Below are 15,655 nucleotides of genomic sequence, written 5' to 3'. Positions count from 1 at the left end.
ATCATCAGGCACTTGTGGTTGGAACTGTTCCAATGTGCCCTATCAATATCAAACTGGGTACAAGCACGATCATGGTTCTTCTGACGAATAGCCCATGCATTGTCAACTTCATTCTGGGCCCGCACGGGCTTTTCTGGTTCTTTAGGTGCTGGCACTGTGACAGCCAAATCTATCTCAGCCATTGCCAAAGCAATTTCTAGCTTCTGGTGCCATTTTCCATAATTTTGACCATGTAGTTCTAGAATTTCATTCACATATGACATAGTATTGGAGCCTAAAATTAAAATTCAGAAAATGAGGACAAATTCAAGAATAACAATAATTGCATGTTTAAATTTAAATTTGGACAAAATTCAAACATACAACATTCTGTGCATTAAATCTAAATCACCTTTGGACAGAGATAGAAAAATACATGAAGTAATTTCTGGACAGAATTATAATATTGCAATATCAATTTTGGTCAGAAATTACAATATCATAATTTACATAAATTTTGAATTTAAGAACAAATTCTATATTTCTCTATGTCAATTATCTCGTTGGTTCAAATTAACATGGAGAAACAACAATAATAATTCTTCGCAGCGGAAACATGTAAAAAATTCTAAATATTCAGAAGCAAAATTTCTGTGTTCTTGGTTCTAAAATAATTTACACTAGGTGTAAATTCAAAGTTCTATACAAAATATATTCAAATTCAAACTCAAAATGCTTCTGAATAAAGAATAAACAGAAAAAGAAAAAAAATTCTCAAGGTTGTTCTTGTGGCCCGCGGCCTTTTTTCCGGCCTGCGGCATGTTTACGGCGCCCCACCCCCCGCGCCTCTACCCTTGGCTCAGCAGCGAATGACCGGGCCTTCTAAGCTGCCCGGCGCGGCGGTCGCCGATCGCCCTCAGAGGCCAAAAGCCGGCCCAGCAGCCGGTGGGAGCTCCTGGCCGTCGGATCGAATCCGACGGTCGGGAGTGAATCTTGGGGGGATTAAAACCCTCTCCCGGCCGGCGCCCCTTCAAACCCTAGACCATTTCTTTCTCTCCCCATTCCCTTCTTTCTCGGAGCGATGGCCGCCGGGTGAGAAACTTGCGGCACGGCGGTGACCAGCGCCGGGGACGATGGCGGCGCTGCCACGGCTCCCTCGCCCGAGGGTGAGCGCGCGGCCATCGAGGTGGCCACGGGTGTCGCACCTTTTTTGGTTCCGGGCCGAGTCCCGCACGCGACGGCGCAATGGCGAGCGGCCGGATTCTAGAGCACCCGCCGGCGAGCAGCGGCGTGGAGTTTCTAACCTGTGCAAACGTGGTGGTTCTGGATCGGGAAAGGTGAGTCCCCCATCGGGTGTTCTGTTCTTAGGGTTAGTGTTCTTGGGGATTGTTCGATCTAGGATTCAAGTCGTTGTTTCCTCAATTCGAGAAAAATCATCTCCATCTAGATGCTTCTTTACCCGAAAGCACCCAATCTAGGCACTAGATTGGCCTCGATGCCATTGTTAGATTTCTGAAGTTCTTGAGTTTACACAAGATCGTGCTCTGTGCTCATAGATCGGGCATGGGTACATGTTCTGGTGGTACAATAACAAGTAGATCTCGTGCTCTTTCCTATATCTAGTATAAGAATGAGAGAGAGGGGTAGGTGTAGACCAGATCCGGCGGTGGCTGACGGCAGGACGGAGGTGCTAGTGCTCGGTGTAGTCATGTCGATGATGGCGGCGACGAACTCCAGATCGGTGAAGAGGGCGTCTGGCGGTGGCGACGGTCGGCGAGGGAAATGGTAGCCCTCAGGCCTCCACCGGCACTGTCCGGGGATGGGTGCAGTAGATTGGGTCGTCGTCGTGGACGTGGAGCACAGGCGGAGCTTCCCGTCGGCCTAGCGTTCCCGGGATCGGATCGAGATGTAGGAGGCGAAAGTGGCGGCAGTGAACTTAGGGTACTGTGCCCCAGCCCCCCTCCTATTCTTTTATCGCGCTGGCGACAGGGGCCCACCAGTCATAACGGACTGGGTGCCCCCAATCAGGGCGCGTCAAGGGGTTTAGCCCAATCTTTGGATCGGGCCTTGAGATCAACTCCAACACCCTAGGCTCGAGGAGGAGAGGCTTCACTTGAAAGGAGGAGCACCTGGTGGTTGGTTAGATGGCCGCAGATGCAGATGAATCGTCTCCGACAGTCCAACGGTATGTCTAGCGGCGACGGAATCACGCCGTCGTGTCGAAGGAGCTGTGCCGCCGTGTCGAAGGAGCTACGCCGCCGGGATCTGACGTCATTGGCAGCCTGATCTGCATCTCCGGCGGTCATGCCGGGATGACGAGCTCTAGACAAGCTGGAGAAGTTCCTCCAGGGAATGTCTCCTGCGGCGCATCGACGGATCGAGGCTGCTTCCGTTGGGTGCCAGCGGGCGGTGATGGAGGAATTTTGGGTGTTTCTGGGGACTAGGAAGAAGCGACGTTTTGGAAACGGGAGAAATTTTGGGATCGTTTTCTGCCCAATTAATCTGTGGGTGTGCTAGTCACTGGGCTGAGAGCCATCGAATCGATCCACGCAAGGGTAGCTCCGGAGCCGTGCGTGGATGGGGTAGCTCTGGAGTCGTGCTTGGATGGGGCGGTCTCTCTTGGTCTGATCGGAGGATCGGACGAGGATTAGGTGTAGTTATTGGTATAGTTATTTGTGTGTGACATGCATGCCTGGATCGTGGATCGACATATGAATGGATGTAATATATGTTTTTACCTTTTTATACGCCTGTTTTCTAATTTGATTTTGTATGTATTTCAAATTCAAATTACAAAAGAAATAATTTTTTTATTTTGGAAAATCTTAACTAAGGCGGTCACTTGTAACATGAACGCCTCAAGAATAACAGAGGCGGTCGGCATAAAGGAACCGTCTCTGTTATTCAGTATTAATAGAGGCGGTTGTAGTAAGGGAACCGCCTCCGTTAAAGAATTAACTGAGGCAGTTTACCAACTGCCTCAGTAAATGTCTTTATTAATAGTGACGGTATGTCTGAGGCGTTTGCTATGACCGCCTCAGAAAACCAATTATGACCGCCTCAATTAAGATTACTGTAGTAGTGCATGTAGTAACCGAAATGTCACATCAACAATCTACTTAAAAACAAAAACTCTTGATGTAAGGATCGTCAATGGTCCTGTGCGGTCCGATCACCATGTGATCTAGAAACCGAACTGAATCGGTCTCTACAATGTAAACAGGTTAGGCACCACCATTGCTCCAAGCTAACTAAGGTGTCACCATCAAGGACTCCAAGACCACGCCTCGAGAGGAGATCAACATTAAAATGCTGCCGCCGCACAAGCCAGTGTGTTGATTCTTTAGTTTTCACCTGCATCTGTCCTTGTATAGGTCGAGCTCCTCACAGTAACACGTTCAAGAAGAAAATAGATGTCCATGTCACTGTCATCACCGACAGTTTGAGGATCAAACAAAGCTTTTGCCTGAAAACTTGCACACCAAGAAGCAATGCGATGCACGGCGACTGGCGACCCCTAGCAGCTCCACCAGCATGCTCAAAGGGTGCCCAGCAGATCCCAGATAGCAGGGCAGCAGTAGTATGCAAGCCCTCAACGGCAGAGGCCATCGGCCACCGGCGCCGAAAGCTGTCCTCCACTTGGAGCTCACCCCAGTTGGTTCCGCTCGCATCACCGCCGGCAAGAGCCATCAGAGCCGCCGTCGCTGGTGACGCATAGGGGGAGGCGTCGCTGGATCCCCACAACCCCGCCACGCTACGCCGCTGGCCGTCGAGCCTTCCACGAGGGCCGCTCAAGCTGCTGGCCGCCGAGCCTCGCCGAAGGGCCGTACCAGGCCACGGTCACTGAGCCCTGCCGAGGAGCCGCTCCATGCTGCCAGACCCCCCCTCCATCGAATCCGCCACCTGCAGGAGCCGATGTCCGCGTTGCCGTCGCCGCTGCTCATGAAACCCAATCTAAATCTATTGGCTTGGACGAAGTGAAGCTGCCTCACCGCCACCATCCTCGCCACTGCACGGACTTCTGGCGGCCAGCTCTGGTAGCGATGTCGCCGGGATGAGGGTAGTGTTGATAGCCAAAATTGGCACCAACCGGTTTGATCGGTCTGACCAGTCGAGGCACTATGGCCTGTCCAGTAGGGACCGACCGGTCTGACCGGTAGGTTCGACCGGTCTGACCGGTCCAGGTAGAGTCCGAGTACAAGTAGGGTTTTTTCATAGATTTAGATCTGTAAACAGGATTTCTTGCTGGATGAGTCCACCGAACCCTATAAATATAAAGGGTCACGGCCGATTAGGATATACAATCGAACAAAATCAATACAAACTCTACTTTTTATCCTCTTCTCCAAACTCTAGCTTTTCCAACCCCATCTGCTGTTCTTCCTTCGTCTCCGCGATGTTTGAAGCCGTTCTAGGTGGCCTGCCGATTCTAGAACAACCCTACGTGCGTCTACCCTGACGGGGTCCCTCCCGGGTTCGCGCTCGTTGGCCGTCGCCGATTTTCACCGGCGACCGGTCTGACCGGTTCCATAGACCGGTCTGACCGCTCCACGCAGGGAGAGCTGCATCGAGCTCTTTCTCGCGCCGCACGATCTAGTGCATTCGTGTGTTGACCGAGATTTGCGGCAACATACTTTTTTGGCGACTCCGCCGGGGAAGAAAGATCTTGGTTAATAAAACCGATCTAATCTACTCCAAAGAAGATGGGCTCCAACACAGAAATCGACAAGGAGAACATCATCCCTTTGACATATGAGCATCTTCCGGAGGACGTTCGTCTGCTGCTGGAGGAGCGCAAGAAGAAGCGTGATGAAGAAGATCTACAAGCGGCGCTTGCGAGCATCAAGGTCGATCGATGCGGCAATGTCACCAAGGTCAAGGAGATCGACTTCGCTTCTACCTCCTCGGATGCATCTACTGAGGTAATACCTACTGCAACTGCTCCACCTTCTGGTGTTACTATGGAACAAATTCAGAAATTGCTAGCTGAGCGTGATGTTTATTGGGTTAATTGGCTTAGCTCTAAGCAAAGGGAATCGGTTGGTAAGAAACCAGAATCAGTCAATGAACCTCCATTTGTTTCTGCTTCTGAATTTTATGTTCCTCAACAATCGGCAGCATCTCCTATGAGTCAACCTTAATATGGGATGCCGATGAATTATTTCAGTGGTCAAACTGTTACACCCACGTACACTGATCCTATTATGAGTATTCCTGGTTCGGCCAACATTAGCCGAACAAACGAGATTGTTCAGTACACACCACCAGAAATCTCCAGGAATTCAGTGCTACACACCGGTCCTATCTCCGATGAGATGTTTGACCGATATGTGCAGTGTTGGCAAAACCGGCAGAGACCGGTCAGACCGGTATCTCAGACTGGTCAGACCTGTTACCCCCAACCGGTCCGACCGGTCGTACCGACCGGTCCGACCGGTCCATCCGGTCGGTTTGTTCCAAACCAGCGTGAGGTATCTAGATTCACACAGCCAAATTCTTTGAGTAATTTTGATAAAATGCTTACTGATTATAAGAATAATTTGGCTAATCTGCTTAGAGAAAGTTTTGGAGTGGATGTTAGAAGTAAAACCCGCACATACCAAAAGTTGTATCCTACTTTGTTTGATTCGGTTGCATACCCTGCTGGTTTTAAGTTGCCTAAGTTTGTTAAATTCAGTGGGGAAGATACTAGGAGTACTTTTGAGCATATTAGTCAGCATCTTGCCCAATTAGGAGAAGCTGGTTCAATAAACGAGTTGAAAGTGCATTTATTTTCTTTATCTCTAACTGGAACCGCTTTCTCATGGTTTTCATCTTTGGCACCTGATTCTATTGGCTCATGGGAACAATTAGAGCAGAAGTTCCATTAGCACTTTTTCTGTGGGTATGATGAGCTTAAATTGTCTCACTTGACATCAGTTAGACAATCGCGTGATAAATCTGTCAATGATTATATAAGACGATTCCGCGATACAAAAAACCGATGCTTTAGTGTGAATATTGCAGAAAAGGATTTAGCTGATTTGGCTTTTAATGGCTTGTGCTCTCATATTAAAGAAAGATTAGAGGGCTATGATTTCTTTACTGTTACTCAGGTGCATCAAAGAGCTTTGGTTGTAGAAAGCCGAAGCAAAGAGTCCCAAGAATCTCATAGGCATCATCGTTCTAGTGTTCATGCTTTAGAATGCAATTCAAATTGTTCGGACGATGAGTCTAATGATGTGTATGCTGCTGAGTTTGCTTGGCCATCTCAAGCTAAACCATTTACTTGTTCTGCTCTTAAGGCGATTCAGAAAAATCGGCAAGATGAACGATTTACTTTTGATGTATCCAAGGGCGAGAGGATATTTGATGAGTTATATAGGATTGGATATGTCAAGATGTCACTTACTCTACCGCCGCCTGAAGAGTTGAAGCGGCGAGCATATTGCAAATTTCATAATACGTTTTCACATGCTACTAATGATTGCAATGTGTTACGTAGACAAATTCAATCGGCCATTAATGAAGGATGATTGGTTACTCCTAATATGCAGGTTGATCAGAATCCTTTCCCGGTGCATGTGTTGGAATTGAATAATCCCAAAGTGCTAGTTCGGCCGAGTCAAGCCGAATCAACCAAGGGGAAGAATCAACCTGAAAAGAAGCTGACACAGAAGATCCCTCAAGGCGCAAAAATACTCGGGGGGCAAGACAAGAAGAAGAAGGCCGACAACAAGTCGACCGGTCTGACTAGCCACAGCGGCGGTCTGACCGGTCGTGGGACCGGTCTGACCGGTGTGCTCAGTAAATCTGGGAACTCCTCCAAAATCAAGACAAGGCCGAGTTTTAAGGAACTCTTGGCCAAATATGAGAAGGAAGGGAGTGCTTAGAGACAGAAGGGGCGACCAAGCGAAGTCAAGGATACGAGATCATCGTCAAGACATTAAGAGCAATCGAGTCAAGGTAAATATACTTCATCTAGTGGTCCGATTGCTCCATGGTATTGCTGGTATCCTTACTTTTATACACCTATGGATTATAGTAGGATGCATATGCAATCATATTATATTCAATACCCTCCTATGTATCCAAATCATGCATTACTACAAAGACCGATTATTGCTAGCAATAATCCGGTCGAGCAAGATGTTGATTGCAGCAAAGAGAATGAGAAGAGCAAAGAGCAAGATTCAAAGTATTTACAGCCGATGTGGTATCCCTCAGGCTTGTCTCATACTCAGAAGCGAAGGATGCAACGTATGCGCAAGAAGGAGGCAATGGAACAACAAGTGGAGGCCGTGCCAAAGACGTCAGCGACAATGAAGAAGGTGTGGCAGCCCAAACAAGTTGTTTCAATAACGACTTGAGCAAAACATGGCCGACAATTGTTTATCGCCTTTAGTATAAAAAATAGCCGATGTAGTGTTAATCATCGCCCTTAGACAATTTAGGCTCAGAAGAATGTTTTTTGGCAAGCAAGCTTTACCAAAAAACAGGGGGCATATGTTGACAGCCAAAATTGGTACCAACCAGTCTGATCGGTCTGACCGAGCGGTCTGACCAGTCGAGGCACCGGGGCCTGTCCGGCAGGGACCAACCGGTCTGACCGGTAGGTTCGACCGGTCTGACCGGTCCAGGTAGAGTCCGAGTACAAGTAGGGTTTTTTCATAGATTTAGATCTATAAACAGGATTTATTGCGGGATAAGTCCACCCCACCCTATAAATATAAAGGGTCACGCCCGATTAGAATATACAATCGAACAAAATCAATACAAACTCTAATTTTTATCCTCTTCTCCAAACCCTAGCTTTTCCAACCCCATCTGTTGTTCTTCCTTTGTCTCCGCGACGTTTGAAGGCATTCTAGGTGCCCTGCCGATCCTAGAACAACCCTACGTGTGCCTACCCTAACGGGGTCCCTCCCGAGTTCGCGTTCGTCGGCCGTCGCCGATTCTCACCGGCGACCGGTCTGACCGGTTCCTTGGACCGGTCTGACCGCTCCACGCAGGGAGACCTGCATCGAGCTCTTTCTCGCGCCGCACGATCTAGTGCGTTCGTGTGTTGACCGAGATTTGCGTCAACAGGTAGGGGTGCACGAACGGCGTGCGGCGGCCTGGTTCCTCCCGTGTTGCCCAAGAGGGCGACCCAGGGGAGACACTACTAGAAAAAGTGCCATAGGCACTGGTTGGAGATGCCCTTTGGTACCGGTTTCTTGAACCGGTACCCCGAAAGCGGTACCAAAGGCTCGAGTCTTTGGTACCGGGTAAAATAACCGATACCTTTGGCCTCTTAAATCACGCAAAATATTCTTTGGCTGGGATTTGAACCCACGACCTCTAACCTCACGTACTGCTCCTTTACCATCTCAACTACACAGCAGTTCTGATTGAGAAGGAGATATTTTCCTTTTAAAATAACTCATGTATGAGCCTAAGGTACCGGTTGGTAATACAAACCGATACATAAGGCTCGTCTATTAGTACCGGTTGGTGGTACCACCCGGTACCAATGTTAAAGTTACCACCCGGTACCTATGGTGAGCCTTAGGTACCCGTTAATAATACCAACCGGTACCTAAGGCTCATCCATAAATTTCATCCACCCCAAAAGTACCGGTATGAAGATGAACCGGCATACCGGTACTTTTGGGGTGGACCTAAGGCTTGTTTTCTAGTAGTGAGACGAAGCGGACTTGGAATAGTAGTTGGGTTGGGTGCATGCATTGTATGAAATTGTTTTCATATATAGGATGTATTTTCAAGTTATGGTGTGTCATACATGTCACAAATCGATGGTTATATAGGATTCTAGAAGGACTAACGAACAGTTTCTAAAAATCTTTCCTACGATTTGTAAAATGCGAGTTCTGGGTTTGTGTTGCTATTATATGGATGATATTTGGATTAATCCAATACTCACGGTCTCATCGTGCCTAGGGTTGAACTTGTGCCTAGATTATTTTGTTTTCATTTTTATTAGATGCTCATTTATCGCTTGTGCTGTAAGTTTGGATGCTGGCTGCGACAGCGGCTGCGGCTGCCGCACAGCCGCTCAGCTGCAGCACCAAAACAACCGCAACTGCCTGGGGCTGGCTGCTGCTTCTGGCCAGCTGCCGCAGTTGGGGGGTGGCTGTTGCAGCAGTACTCTACTTGCCATATTCAATTTTTTTCTGTTCCTAGTATTTGTTTGTTTATAGTTATGCCTACTATTTTGAATAAAGAAGATATAGTAGCATTTTTGAAAAAAATGGTACCACTTTCATATTTTTCTATTTTTAAAACTAGTTTTGATTTTTAGATTTTAAATAGAATTTTTAATTTTTAGAAGAAAATATTTTTAACTATTGTGCTATTTGGAGGTGGAAATTGAATTCTTTTTATTTATTTATTTGGGTTTAGGTTTTGTGATAGCTCTTAATAGTGGCCCCAGCTACACTACCCTTTATTTAGGTTTTGCTTGGACATTTCATCCTGACTGACCAATCCCTGTGCTGGATATTACCAGGAATCTTACCTTTAACCTAATGGATGATTATCATGTTTAAAATAATGTAATTTTAGATTTAACGAACAAATATACCAGTGCGACATGAGCGATTCCGGGCACGGGGTGCAGGGAGATGGAGCAGGACAAGGATCGGAGGGGGAGGCGAGAGGCGCTGAGCGCATGTTAGACGGCGAGAGGCGAGGTCTTATACACTGTGCCCCACCGATCTATGGCAATAAAGAGGAAGCGCCAGCAGGGGTGGATGGACTCGGCCGGGGTGCGCACGACGGAGGCATCGCTGGTGGATCACCGGCGCTCGCCGAGCAAAGGCTCTAAAGCAGGTGTGTGTGATAGAGGGGTATGCGCAAGCGGGTGAGAAAAAATATTTTTTGACATAAACATTCTCAGACATGCTATTTCTACAAATCTACCCTTCGCCCACCTCCTTTGACCCCAACATGAGGGTCCAATATGAGGGGTAAGTGTTGGGGATTGCTACCTCTGGACATGGTAGTCGCCGAAGGTTAGAGGATCACCTGAAGGTCAGACGAAGGTTGGCCACCTGACCGCAAAAACTCTATCCTGTTTCCTGTATTTCAGGGCTACTCGAGAAAGCGGAAGGCGACGACCACCGCGTCAAAGCTTGCCTGACCTCCCAAGAGTTTCAGTGACCAAATTCTATGGAAGTTGCCAAGGAATTGGGAAGACATGGTCTGTTGTTTCGCCTCGTCGCCCTTGTGAAGGTCGACATCAAGAAACTCCCGAAGGTCAAGCCCGAAGGTCACTCACAAGGTCACATGGCAAACATGAATATGTGAACGTGGACAATTTGAATGCCCCAATCTCCGGAAATGACCAAACGCCCAGAATATACCTCAATAGATGCGGGCGAGTAGGGGCATTTCCGAAATAATGTAATAAAGGTCTCAGGGTATAAATACCCCCTCATGTCTACCTTGTAAGGGGTTGAATCTTTTGGAATATAACGCTCTATTGTTCCATTGACCAGTTGTCTCCTACTTCATTTGTTTTTATCCTTCTGTTGGGGATTTGCAACTTAGATCCTAACAGTAAGGCAGGCCAAATATAGATGAGAAACGTTTTCAAAAGTTTTGGATCTTTATAGTATATATAGATAGATATAAAATAAAAATTGAGGGTATGTATAGGTGGAGGTTTGTTATCTTCCACATTGGTAGAATACAATAGTTGTTGGACATCGCTTGCATCTACAGATTACTACTCTACATTAATGTCTAGGTGGAATCAGTGCGGTTCTTGCAAAACAGTGTGAAACTGTATGCATTCTATAGCAACTATCTTGATTTTACCTTACGAACTTCTAGAAGTACCGGTGCCGTGTCTACTGGTGTGGTGTCTGGAACACTATGTAATTTACTCCCTCATTCCAAACTATAGATCATTTTAGCAAATCTAGATGCATAATTTTTTCATGCATCTAGATATAGTGTTTATCTAGGTGCATAACAAAAATTTATTATGTATCTAGATTTACAAAAACAATCTACAATTTGGAACGGAGGGAGTAGCAATATAATTTGATTGCATTATGCTGGCTTCAACAATTTTCATGGCCAGTTCTCACCAAACAATGCAACTGGAGGAAGACATAGTATCGACTTGCAGGTGACACGCACAAAAAAAAAATGAAAGAACATAGAACATAAAGTGTTCTCACAAAAACTGAAACTGTTGTTCCCCACAAGCACACAAGCACAATCAACCGATCAAGCAGAGCATCACTTCCTCTAGTTATTCCGATTTTGAAATCAAGAACACACCCCTGCTGGCAACACCACCACCATTTAATTTATCTAACACGGATTTCTCTGGCCCGATCGCCAGGACGAGGATGCTCATGGTACCTTTAGGCGAACTCGCTGGGGTGCGCGACGAGGTACTCCTCCACCTTCTTGATGAGGCCGAGGTAGCCCTGCCCGATCCTGGCCTCCTCCTCCGGCGGCAGCAGCGTGCCGTCCACCCGCTCGTAAACCACCGTCATGTGCACCGCGCAGGCTCCCTCGCCGGCTGGCACCACCTTCACCTCGGACACCTGCGACTTGAACTTCCCGGCCAGTTCGCCCTCTACCACCATCTCCGACTTCACCACGCGCGCCGCCGCATCACGCGACAGGAGCCGGGTCTTGAACACCTTCGTGTCGCTCACTGCTGCAACACAAGAAACAAGAAAGATATGACTCAAGCGAGCCCCGGCGACACAACGTCATGTGCCTTGTTCCTGGGCTTGATACCTACCAGGGTTGAGCTTCATGGTGGTGACGCTCCCGGGCCCGCCGTCGCCTTCGACCTCGATGGCATCAATCATGCCGACGCAGGCCTTGGTGAAGATGGACACGTTGCCGGAGAAGGCCACCTTCCACAGCAGCTCGACCGACACGGCCACCGGGTACTCCAGTGTGACTTTGCCGACAACCATCGTGGCAACAAGTCGGTTGACACTGATCAGTGAAGAACTGAAGACGAAGTACTGGTCACTGATGAGAGTCTTTTGTGTGATTGTGTGTCCTGAACACTGAGCCATCAAGGGTTATTTATAGATGTGGCGGCCGGGGCGCGCAAGCAAGATTGGGAGCTGAGGTTAGAAGCAAGAATGGACCGTGTTGTTGGCTGGTGTGGAATTCAGAGACTGCGAAGATCACATGTTTTGGACCAGGAAAATTCCTCTAGAAGCATTGATGAATGATTGCTTATTGGAACTTTATTTGCACGAAAAAAACTAGTAGGAAGAGAAAGTCAGCCAAGAAGGGACTTAGTTTATACTACGATCGATTGTACTGCCTTGATCCTGAAAGTCTAAGGATTGCAGATGACTGACGTCATGACCATTCAAGTGTTTTTTTTCATTTTTCGTTAGAAACTTATGAATGCACTATGTAGTATTCTGGTGAACCTTAGAAAGAAGTAATGCCCAAGCCGTCCTCCATTGTGGGAAATATAATTTAGAAGTTTCAGAGGGTTTGATGCTGACAATGATGATGAATTCATAGAATTTTAGATGTGGATAATATGATCTGTTTTTTTTTTGCACCAAGATAATATGATCTATAAGTGGTGTTGACAAGGAATGGTAGTTGGGGTGTGATTGTTCAAAATTGTTTTTTTATAGACGTACATACAAATTGGTGCCTGTCATCCAGGTCACTGTCTATAGTTATTTCTAAAAACCTTTGAATCTCAACCTGATCCAAGAAAACCAAAAGGCGGAGATACAAAGATGACATAAGTACTTAATCGCAGAGAACTCACAAGCTTGAGGGTCGCCGTCCCCCGTGTCGCTCCCGCAGGCGGCACAGGAAACCTCACCGCGCCACCACCGTCAGACTTCCTCTCTGCTCCCCCTCCTCGCTGTCACCCGAGCTGGACCGTAAGCCCGGCACCAGCAAGGAGGGTGGCGGCAGGGCACCTCTGTCGGGAGGCGCGCACTGAGCGGGTAGTGGAGACGCTCTTCTCCATCGATTCCAGGGCCTTCGGTGCTTTGGCGGTCGGATCTGAGGCCCCCAGCGGCAGATTGGTCACCTCTTCAGGCGGATATGCGCCCCTGGGGCTGGGGCCTACTCGACGGCAACCCGTCGCGGGCCTAGCAACCCGTGATCCCGTGGAGCTGGAGGTGCCCCTAGGCCGGGCCGGCGCGGCAGTCGGCTGGCGATGGCCTTGCACCGTGCGGCCGGGGCCTGCTCCTCGGCGTGCCGGCGCGTGCCTAGCGGTGTGAGCGGGGCGCAAGGAGCGAAGCAGGAGGCGCGACGCGGGGCGTGATGGGCCGGAACTAGATCCGCTGCAGTTGAGTGCCCTGCAATGGTGTCCCTGACACGTGGGCCCCACACACACAGGCCCACCTGTCAGTGGCCCAACTGCAGGCTGCCGAACTGCAACGGATCCCTTTCCTGATGGGCCTATGGAGCGGTGGCCTTGACTGGGCGCGCGAGGTGGAGGAGCCCCAGCGGGTGACGTTGGGGCTCGACACTGCGGTGAGACCGCCCCTGCTGCGGTGGCAGGCGTGGAGGTTGTGTGTCACCGACGACTGTGTGTGGGAGTCGAGACGTACAGTGGGTGAAGGATGGCGGCGAGAGCAGGAAGGAGGTCTATGCAATGCAAGGCGCAAGGAGGCACGGCGGGCGGCGCTACCTCCGGGCTGACATGTGCACTGGTAGGAATGGGTTGCTGTTGGTATTTTTGAGTGTCATGAAAGAATCTGCAAACACACGGATAACGTTGTAGCTTTCATCCAGGAGTATTTCGGTGTATCGTATCCACTTAGGAACGTGAGTATACTGTCTAAGATTTAGGTTCATCCAAGAACACAACACTTGTAGGATCAAGGGTAGAGAGGATTTCCTAAGGTTTAGAATTTAAGATAAGATAGACCTAGCTTAATTGTTTATTTCGGGCTATCATCTTCCCCTAGAAAAAAACAGCGAGTTCTGATAATAGGCTACTGTTATATACATGAACGTGGAGGATTTTGATGACATAAAATAGACCAGTCACCACCTGCAGGCTACCTCCACAAATCATGGGGTGACGCAACAATCAAAGGGTGACATCATGTCCACACCGTCTTTTACTAACTCTAGCCTCGCCCAAGAACATACGTTTTTATTGGGAGTCTTAGACTACAGCTATCCACCAAAACTAGTGAACAGTCGATCCAGTAAATAGCTAGGAAGTAGAACTAAGCTTAAATTAAACAACTAAAATACTAAGAAAACCACTAATACTTAATATGATTGATAAGCATCCATCGAGATACAAGTCAGAAAAGAGTGCCAACAGACCCGTCACTTTCCCGAGTTCTCCTTACTTTCATCCTATTTTTCTATACTTATTGGCAGCCTAAGCTCCTAGAAGAGAGATCTCAAGCTGAAGATGAAGAGTTGAAGGATGAATGAAGTGTGATGTGTCCTCATTCCTCCCCTTCTCGTATGAGGGTGCTAGGGGTCTTCCACCGCGAACTGGAGATGTATCCTGTCTAAACCAACGTTCTACACCAACAAGGAGTCACCACGTGGAAGACCAAAGGTGGTGGCCGCCTGGTCTGGTCGGCCGAGCCGGGCTCGGCTCCAATCGACCTTACCTTTGGTTGGGAGACTGATTTGTGGGCCCTCATGCCCTTGGCACGTGATTGGCCTCAAGTTGACGTCGGTTTCCTCTGGCGGGCCTTTGATCCATGTGAAGCCACGTGATGCGTTCGACCAGAAGTTTGAACCTTGGATCATGCCTTGCCACCTAGCTCTGCAAATGTGCGAAAGAGATTGTAGCCTAGTGGTTACAAGAGTCCCAGTAGCACATCAGGTCTTTGGTTCGAGTCGTCGTTGGAGTGAATTTTCTAGGATTTAACAGCGTTGTGCTTTCAGTGGTAGGCGATGTTCCCGTTGACAGCAATGCACCTGTGGTGACTTCGTCAATCTCGAGGATTTACCGGATCAGTGTTTGAAGATGCTCATAGGCGTAGAATTTGCGTACGTGTATTCATAGGGGTGAGTGTGCATGCGTAATGACTGTCTGAGTTGTACTGTATAATCTAAAAAAACTTAGCTGCCAATTTAGCTTAACTCACCTGCACATAATTTCAAACCAGCAGCTGTGGAATTTATTAGTATTCTATCCTATGCTAATATTATTCCCTTCGAAGCTCAAATTTGTGCAGGATTTGATGGTTAATATGGGTCAAAATAGACCATCAACAGTTGCTCCGGGCGATAGCTTTTGTCAGCAGCCTTGCTGGTGACGATGGCGGTGGCGCCCTATGGCGTAGTTCACCCGTTGGGGGCGTCATCTTGGTGCTCCATCCCTGCTGCAGGAGATCTCTGGATGAGAATCTGTGCGATTCTAGGCAAGGTGCTACTGTTGCAAAACTGTGTGCCTTCTATAGCAACTATTTTGATTTTACCTTACCAACTTTTAGGAGGACCGGTGCCGTGTCTACTGGTGTGGTATCTGAAACACTATGCAATGTAGCAATCTAATCTAATTGCATTATTACGGCTGGCTTTAACAAATTCCATGGCCAGTTGTCAGTTGTCACTGCAACTGGAGGAAGACACAAACACTGGTATGGACTTGCAGGTGACACGAGGCAAACAAAAAAAATTAAACAACATACTGTAGAACGTAAACTGTTCTCTCAAAAAGTGAAACTGTTGTTTCCCAACAACCACAAGCACAATC

At 48.0% G+C, this 15,655-nt stretch overlaps 1 protein-coding gene across 2 annotated transcripts; it reads right to left on the bottom strand.

The window, feature by feature from the left end:
- Positions 1 to 11,096: 11,096 nt before the first annotated feature.
- Positions 11,097 to 12,200, bottom strand: LOC120666440 (pathogenesis-related protein B-like). Of its 2 annotated transcripts, none has more exons than XM_039946282.1 (2): positions 11,726 to 12,200; positions 11,097 to 11,635 (listed from the first exon to the last, which is right to left on the bottom strand). In XM_039946282.1, the coding sequence occupies exons 1-2, from the start codon at positions 12,009 to 12,011 to the stop codon at positions 11,337 to 11,339; spliced, it is 585 nt and encodes a 194-aa protein (XP_039802216.1). In that variant the 5' UTR covers positions 12,012 to 12,200; the 3' UTR covers positions 11,097 to 11,336. The 2 variants fall into 2 exon arrangements, with proteins under 2 accessions (XP_039802216.1, XP_039802215.1); XM_039946281.1 differs by having other exon boundaries at positions 11,097 to 11,638; positions 11,726 to 12,020.
- Positions 12,201 to 15,655: the final 3,455 nt, after the last annotated feature.

Source organism: Panicum virgatum, chromosome 3N, assembly GCF_016808335.1.
Source record: "Panicum virgatum strain AP13 chromosome 3N, P.virgatum_v5, whole genome shotgun sequence".
In the NCBI taxonomy this organism is placed as follows: domain Eukaryota; kingdom Viridiplantae; phylum Streptophyta; class Magnoliopsida; order Poales; family Poaceae; genus Panicum; species Panicum virgatum.
This window is presented reverse-complemented; position numbering and strand designations above follow the sequence as displayed.

Excerpts from the sequence above, each read along its gene's own strand:
- LOC120666440 (XM_039946281.1), bottom strand. The coding sequence starts at position 12,011 with ATGGCTCAGTGTTCAGGACACACAATCACACAAAAGACTCTCATCAGT. Across the intron at positions 11,639-11,725 it reads CACCATGAAGCTCAACCCTG|CAGTGAGCGACACGAAGGTG; the intron begins GTAGGTATCAAG and ends CTTGTGTTGCAG.